This window comes from Thalassophryne amazonica, chromosome 16, assembly GCF_902500255.1.
Source record: "Thalassophryne amazonica chromosome 16, fThaAma1.1, whole genome shotgun sequence".
Taxonomy (NCBI): domain Eukaryota; kingdom Metazoa; phylum Chordata; class Actinopteri; order Batrachoidiformes; family Batrachoididae; genus Thalassophryne; species Thalassophryne amazonica.
The window spans coordinates 72,604,527-72,613,230 of NC_047118.1; the positions used below are offsets into that span (position 1 = coordinate 72,604,527).

Sequence of the window (8,704 nt, forward strand, 5' to 3'; positions counted from 1 at the left end):
ATGAGTGTGAGTCCGCACACTCAGTAATCCACAGTCTGCACACAGTTAGGAGGGAGCACCTCCACCTCCAATCACACACTTGTGCAGCTCCTGTTTATTCCACTTATCTGGTTTGGGGTGTGAGGCGAAGCCGTCGCTGTCACACCAAACGCCAATCCCACAGATAAGGAATGCACCAGGAAAACGGCTGCAACAGAAGTTCAGATTATTACTCAACGTATGAGTCAGCAGAGAAAATGACCTCTTCGGTAGTCGATTTCTCGGCGAGGAGGTGGAGTTGCAGTCCGGCCTTTATGGTGATGATGATGATGATGAACGAGTGACAGCTGGTGCAGAGGATGAATGACAGCTGTCACTTCTTCTGGGTCTGGCGCCCTCTCGTGCTTGGAGCCCGCACTCCAAGCAGGGCGCCCTCTGGTGGTGGTGGGCCAGCAGTACCTCCTCTTCAGCGGCCCACATAACAAAAATGTTGATTGTGATAAAGTCCCTTACCAAAAAGTAGTACGTGCAAGTATGTTTCAAGTATACTTCCAGTTTACTTTTTATATACTTATCAATACTATTTTTTTTGGTAAGGGGTATTTTGTTGTCATGTACAATGTTTGCCGAAATTCTACCCTAGGTCTTTTGGATCCTTTGGCTCTATGAAGCTTAAATATGAAAAGGTATCGGTATTGATATCGGCGATACTGGGCCTGTTTTTACTTGGTATCGGATTAATACCAAAATTCCTGGTATCACCCATCTCTACTTAAAAGGGACAACAGACCCAAACAATGAGTCAGCACTTCTGTCTTTGAGTGTCCTGCCCCCTGCTGGAAGCTCCTGTTTACTACATGGCTTCCAGCACAGACACAAACTGAGGAGCACTATGAAGCTCACCTCTCTGCTCAGTCACAATGATGCCGTGAGGCGAAGATGGTCTTGGAAGATAAAGCAATGCTGAGTTATGGTTTGGTGTATAAATAAAATGAATACTGATAGAATAACTGTCAATTCTGTCATTTGTACAAAGTTAAATATAACATATATCTTTTATTGTTGAATAATGCACTAATTCTGAAGTTTTGTAACAAACACAGACAGATCACAAAGGATTCTTGGTAAAATGTGCCTCAGCTAACACTGTTTGGTTTGACTCATTCATTATGTAAACCAACACGTTAATGTGACGTATGTTGTGTGTTGGTGTTTACAGATAAATGTGCTTTTGTAAATATTCCATTTTTTATTTGTAAAAAAAGGCATTTTCAAAAGTTGTAATTAGATAACAGTCTGATATAACCTGTGTCAAAAATAAATAAATAGAACACTGTCATGATCTACTGGTGTCAGACATTCAGTACTTAAGCTGGCTTTACACTATGCAAGTTTTGGCCTTTTCCAGATGATTTTTCATTCGTACGAGAATTTTTTGGATCGCACCGAGTTTCACGTTAATCGCGCGTCCTGCGTCGTGTAGTATACATGGAGTAAAGAGCTGCGTTTAACATCTCACGACCACCTCCTGATCGCCAATCGTATGGTCGAATGAAATCAAACCTGTTTGATATTATTCTGTTCGGCCGTCGTGAGGGTATCCCGCTGCTGAAGAGCTACAAGCATCTGACAGCTCACACTGTACCTGTGCAAACACCACAGACCTGTCATTGCAATGTTTCTTTTTGTTGTTGTTTTGTTTTGTTTTTAAACTTTGATGTCTCCCATTGAGAGTTTTTGTAAATTAAGTTTGAAAAAAAAGCTTATGTTTTGCTTCTGGAAACACAAGTCTGACGTGTGGTTTTTGAATGTACAATGTGTGTGAGAGCATATATCGTGCGCTCTGAACTTTTACACTGTGCGGTTCTGTGGTACAGTTTGAACTGAAACCGAGTACAGTGATTAAAAATATCATACAGTGTCTGCCCAGCTTCAGGACGAATACTGCCATGAATACTAATGGCCAGTAGATGGCAGTAGAGACTGTGAAAACTTGCCAAAACAAAATTCCAGATAATCCGTGTCTGCTACATTTAAGATGCGTGGAATTTAACAAACGCAAACACAATAACGTCTATAAACCCAGAGAATATATTCACGAGAGTTTTTAGGCACTTGGAGTTTAACGCTGTTGTCAATGGAGCCTGATCAGAGTGTCTGAAATGCATTTGTCCTGTCGTGAACATACTGAGATCACCCTATCCTACCCATAATGCACTGCTGGGCACAGCATGTGCTCACTAAAACCTAAAAAATTAGCGTATTACTTTAAAACTAAAACATATATCTGATATTTTCACTTTATAAAACTTCATACGTGACAGTAATTTTAAATAACTTGTCCAAAATTAGTTTGGTTAAAATTTGAACTATAAGTTAAAAATGTATGCCTCTGGATGACTTGGGTGATATTGCCAGTGTATCAGTATGGTGTTAAAGGAAATTTTTTTGTGACCAGTTCTCCTTTGCCTGCAGAGGATAGAGCAGTTTCTCCTAGAAGCAGCTCTCTTCTGTTTTGCAGAGGGTAGAACTACACATCTGCTATGAAACTTTTAACAGATAGGTGCTCAACTGACTTTAACTTTTAAAAATGTTTGTAGCTGTTTACTACGTTAACGGTCTAAAAATTATCGGATGAAAAATTATTGGAAGATAATTAGTCTGATAATCATTTTTAAAGTTGTCTAAAAAGATAATCCGATAATGAAAACATTATCATCGATAATTATCTGTTATAGGATTATCGGAACTGTGCCCACCACTGGTTGTCGCCATAAGTGAAAAGTGTATCATGTTTGTTGCTGTCCCTGTGTTGTTTTATCTGAAAAATAAGAGCGCCTCCTAGCAGCAGATTGCCAAAATGACAAAAGCTCTCTCCTGTCTTCTATTATTCCATGCAGTTCACCACTAAATGAATTGTTACACAGCTTGAAGATGTATGAACATATCTCATTCACATGCTGATTATTTACATATTAAAAGTGTGCGTGGGTGCGTGAGTTTATTAGTGTAAGTACCTAATATATACGTTATATGTTAATATGTTAAAATTACATGCATGACACAAGAAAGTGAAAACAATTACTTCCATTGTTGTCCATTTAAAAATCAAATGACAAAATAGAAGTAATAATAAACTAAAATAATATCAATATTAATGTGTGAATATGATAACAACAATCTAAGCAATTTCTAAATACATTAAGACAGTAAATTAACATAAAATAATGACATAGATCAAGCTGGTAGCTGACTCACTCTCATTCTATGTACGGAGAATATCTCTGCTTCCTCTCTGTCTTTTCCACCAGCTGGTCTGCTAAAGACACTCTTAAGCCCAGGTTACACATAGACGGTTTTGTCGGCGGGTAGTACGTAGACTGAAGTTCGCGGTAGTTCCGGCTGTTTTCGCGGTGGAAAGGGGCGGAGCATTTCGCCGGCGTTTTCAGCGCCGTACTAGCCGCAAATACGCGGATAAAATGCCGCTAAATCCGCCGAATAAAGCGACGTTTTGACGCCGTAGCATCCGGCACACGTCAGGCAACAGGGGTTAATACCCAGTTCTATCCTTTACAATCAAAGGTTAAGACGCGCGTGAGAAAGGCGGTGTTCTGCTGCCGCTGATAATGCCTTGTGTAGCGCTGGATTTATCCAGACAAATCCTGCGTTACTCCAGGAACTTTTGCATATAGGCACCGCCCCCAGAGTATAATAGGCTGAAGCAGCTGTCACTGCAGGGGGAGGGAGATCACTCTCAGCTCATCTCTCAGCCTTTTCTTCTCCTTTCCTTTTCCCCTCCTCAACGTGTTGCTTGTCTCCACTACAGGGCTCTCCTCTGCTTCTGAACCAGACCTCTTGGTAAGTCCTTGCCACTGCCAATTTTCTTTTAGGAGGCATACTGGAGCTTCTCTGCAAAAATATCTGGAGCTGGCCGCGAGTGAGCGAGTGCATGCAGCGTGCTAGCGTTTTTATATTGACCGCCGCCTATACGGCCGTTTGGAACACCGTTAACCAGGAGGTTGCGTTAGAACGGCTACTGTCCGCTAGCGCCGCCGTTTGTCTGCCTCTGTCGCCGGTTAAAACGCCTTTGAGGACACCGATGTGGGCTCTATCGCCGTTTTACACGCCGTGGTTAGGGATACAACACCGGCTGCCAATTACGGCGGTGTAAACTGCGGCACTACAGGAAGGGGCAGGATGAACGGCGATTAAAAAGTATCAAATGCCGTTGTTCGCATTGTCTCCGTCGTCGCGCGAATTCTCCGTGAGCGCTCGACATGTTGAATAATTTTTCGACAATTCCCGGTAAAGCCGGAACTAAGCCACGCCCCCTAGTGCCGGCGTGGACAACGGCGTTTGATCCTTAGACAGCCAAAAGCTTCCGGAAGCTCTTACCGTCTATGTGTAAACGGGGCTTAAGGCTTCTTAAAGTCCTCCTCATTCCTCTTACCAGTTTGGCACCTAGGAGCCCTCTGGTGCTTCGCGGGGACAGCTGTTCATCTTACCAAGTGAAAATTCTGATAAAAGTCTAAGAATTCAAGGAATTCTTAAGATTTTTCTTAGAATAATGTCACTAAGAGGTATATTTAGCCTTCGGCTGCTTGTACATAGGAAGTCCAGATCTCACAACCATTTTTATGTGAGAAATCCATTGTTCAGTCAGTCATTCATGTACGTTGACAGGAAGGTTAGCGGCTCACTAATGTCAGCTTTGAATAAGTGTATTTCCATTTTAGTACCATTTCAACTTGAGCCATGACAGAATGGTTGGCATATAAAGTATTTAGATGCTGTAAAGTTGCACAGCTTATGACTCATTTTTAAAAGTCCTTTTAACCTTGTTGGCAGACTTCTGTGAACTTGTACTGGGAACACAAACACAGCAGACAAGAAGCTGCTCCTGTCCCAAGGCAACAAACGCGGACGATGGTGAGACAGGGACCAGCCATACACCCGATCACCCGGAGAGGTTTGAGCACAGCAGCCAGGTTCTGTGCACGGAGGCTCTGACCGGGCGCTGTTACTGGGAGGTGGAGTGGAAAGGACTCGTGTTTGTGGGTGTGACGTACAGAGGAATCAGCAGAGAAGGACAGGAGGATGATTCTCTCCTGGGCTGGAACGAAAAGTCCTGGTGCTTTTACTGTCGCAGGTCATCAGCATGGCACAACAGAAAGGGCATAGTTCCACTGAACCACCTTTCCAAAGTTCCCAGAATGCCCACAGAGTAGCAGTGTATCTGGACTGGGCTGCTGGTGTCCTGAGCTTCTACAGAGTCCACGAGGACCTCGCTGATCCATCTCCACACCTTTCAGACCTCATTCACTGAACCTCTCTACCCTGGACTGAGGCTTCTCGGAAATGATTCCACTGCTTTCCTCTGCACATGTTAGTGTCAAGGGAAAAAAAATTCTGATTGTGTTCATGACATGGAAATTTTCAGTGAATCACTTCATCATCTCAAGCTGGGGTACAGGTACGTACGTATAAGCACCCCCTGGTGGAATTTATCTTCAGCTTACAGGATTTTAGCTCTAAGATTCATGGTGACCATTGTTGTGGAAACCCCAGGGTCAGTAAACAGGGATCAACATTTAAAAATACTCCAGTCACATTCAAATGGATACTACACAGTTTCCGCTGATCATAAAGATTACACGAGGTATAGTTGGGCTTTAACTGAATGTTATGCACTTATGGAGTAAAAACAGCAAAACATGGTGACAAAAGTCCATTTCAGTTTGCACGGGTTAAAGTTGCTCTAATTTCAGTAAAACTATGCAATTATTGCTGAGTTAATTAGGGTTAATAATGGAATAAATGCTGATTCTGTTGAATGCTTGGTGGCAGCAACGGTGACTTAGTTGTTAGCATGGGTTGCCTCACAGCAAGAAGGTCATGGGATTGATTACCACCTGTGCTTTTCTGTGTGGAGTTGCATGTTCACCCAGTGTTTACGTGGGTTCCATCTGGGTGCTTCGGCTTCCTCCTACATCCAAAGACATGCAGGTTAGGTGGATTGGAAACTTTAAATTGTCCATAGGTGTGTGTGCGGGTGTGAATGTGTTTGTCCATATGAGGCCCTGCAACAGACTGGCGTGCTGTCGCGGGTGTACTCCGCCTCACGCCCTATGACCGCTGGGATACTCAGCATGACAGATAGTACAAACTATTCCTTTTAAAACCCATATTAGCTCAACCAATAATTGACAACAGTTACCAAAATTGGAGCAATTTTAACTTTTGACCCCTGAACAAACTCAAACTGACCTTTGTCACCATTTATAAACTCTCTGCCTAGGCTGACGGAGAATGTTGTCACTGTGGCGGCTGGGCAAGCTGGTGTTGGGTGGCATCAAGCGTGTGCCGTGTATCTAAAAAATAACGGGATCTGACACTGGCTACAGGTATCACCCTGGGATGGCCATATATTTTTGGTCCACTGTGGTTGGATTGTATGTGTTGTTATGTACCGAAAACCTGTTTTGGCTCAGGGACTAACAGAGCACACTCTAAATTGCATGGTGTAAATCCACTTGGGGTGTGTTCAAGCATGCATTGCAATCTACAAACCTTAGTGCTGGTGGTATGGAAAAGATACTAGGCAAGGTTTTATGGTGAGAAAACAGATTAACCACATGGTCAGCTAAATGGAGACATAATGATGCATGTTAGATAAACACCTATGTGAATATTATGACCTTTAACACCTGTTTCTCTGCTGTGTGAAGAATCTGCAGACATTACGCATGAGGCATGTTCATAAGGTACTGCTGTTTCAGCTGGATGTTCAGATGGACCAGCAGTATGTTTTAAGGAGATTTAGCGCTGCTTATCTGTCTGTCATGCTGCTTATCTGTCTATCATGCTTTTTGTCTCTGGATTGTTATGTGGCTGGAGTGATGTTTCTTTGTCTGTTATAAGGTTGGAGTGTGCGATTAGTGTTTCTAATGCTTTTGTATCAAAGCAGGGGTTATTATGCACCTAATGATGTATTATCAGAAGATGTCTTTTTTAAATATGTTTTTACATCGGTCTCCTTGTTAAAACTGATTCTTCCCATTTGTCTCGCCATAGAATCAGATGTGAAGAGAAATAAAAGCAGTGTTCAAATGTGGTGCAATTATTGTTTTTGTGTTCAAACCAGTTTAATGTCCCCATTTGCTGTTGTACTCTGCTCAGAGTGTATGTACTTTAGAAACCTGCTTATGTAAGGTACATCTGAGTGTGGGCACTCTTAACTATGATAAAGTCCCCGTTTTAGACTTTAGATCTGCTTTTTGGTGGTCTAAAGTGCAAATGCTTTCTTGTGAAAGATGAAATGAACAAAATAGCAACTGTGCTTGATAGCTTCTCATTTTCTTTAGACAAACACACACAAGCACAGGATTCATGCATGTACATTTTAATATAGAAGAAAAACATGAGCTGGGTGTGAAAATGCCAACTGCATCTGTTGGACGCTCGCTATTGTTCCATTGCATCATATCAGAGGCAATTTCTCCAAGACTGCAAGGGAAGCTCAGCTTCCCCTAAAATGTCAAAAATGAAATGGTCAAATATGTACAGTTCTGTTAACATTTCATTGACTACAAATGCGTTAGAATACGTTCATCTCAAAGATGAGTATGTTCAGAATCAGCTACTTATCACAAATCCACTAACTCAATTTTGTTAACTTCTCATACATTTCCATAGCATCAATGCCATGGATTTCAAACAAATTGTTTTCTTATACAGTCTATGGTTAGTACAACCCCTGGCAAAAATTATGGAATCACTGGCCTCGGATGATTCATTCAGTTGTTTAATTTTGTAGAAAAAAAGCAGATCACAGACATGACACAAACTAAAGTCATTTCAAATGGCAACTTTCTGGCTTTAAGAAACACTATAAGAAATCAAGAAAAAACGATTGTGACAGTCAGTAACGGTTACTTTTTTAGACCAAGCAGAGGAAAAAAAATATGGAATCACTCAATTCTGAGGAATAAATTATGGAATCACCCTGTAAATTTTCATCCCCCAAACTAACACCTGCATCAAATCAGATCTGCTCGTTGACATTGACCCTATGCCATGACATTGACCCTATGTGTCTTTTTGCAAGGAATGTTTTCACAGTTTTTGCTCTATGGCAAGATGCATTATCATCTTGAAAAAATTTTTAATCATCCCCAAACATCCTTTCAATTGTCCAAAATATCAACGTAAACTTGTGCATTTATTGATGATGTAATGACAGCCATCTCCCCAGTGCCTTTACCTGACATGCAGCCCCATATCATCATGACTGTGGAAATTTACATGTTCTCTTCAGGCAGTCATCTTTATAAATCTCATTGGAAAAGCACCAAACAAAAGTTCCAGCATCATCACCTTGCCCAATGCAGATTCAAGATTCATCACTGAATATGACTTTCATCCAGTCATCCACAGTCCACGATTGCTTTTCCTTAGCCCATTGTAACCTTGTTTTTTTTCTGTTTAGGTGTTAATGATGGCTTTTGTTTAGCTTTTCTGTATGTAAATCCCATTTCCTTTAGGCGGTTTCTTACAGTTCGGTCACAGACGTTGACCTCCAGTTTCCTCCCATTCGTTCCTCATTTGTTTTGTTGTACATTTTTCGATTTTTGAGACATATTGCTTTAAGTTTTCTGTCTTGACGCTTTGATGTCTTCCTTGGTCTACCAGTATGTTTGCCTTTAACAACCTTCCCATGTTGTTT

General features: G+C 41.6%; 1 protein-coding gene across 1 annotated transcript in view; it reads left to right on the forward strand.

The window, feature by feature from the left end:
* The window catches only part of LOC117528756, a 103,425-nt gene extending 96,407 nt beyond the window's left edge, over positions 1–7,018 (forward strand). The window contains 3 exon segments of the mRNA XM_034191387.1: positions 4,828–5,109; positions 5,112–5,263; positions 5,265–7,018. Of these exon segments, the coding sequence (XP_034047278.1) occupies positions 4,828–5,109; positions 5,112–5,263; positions 5,265–5,369 (539 nt within the window). The 3' untranslated portion in view covers positions 5,370–7,018.
* The last annotated feature ends 1,686 nt before the right edge of the window (positions 7,019–8,704 follow it).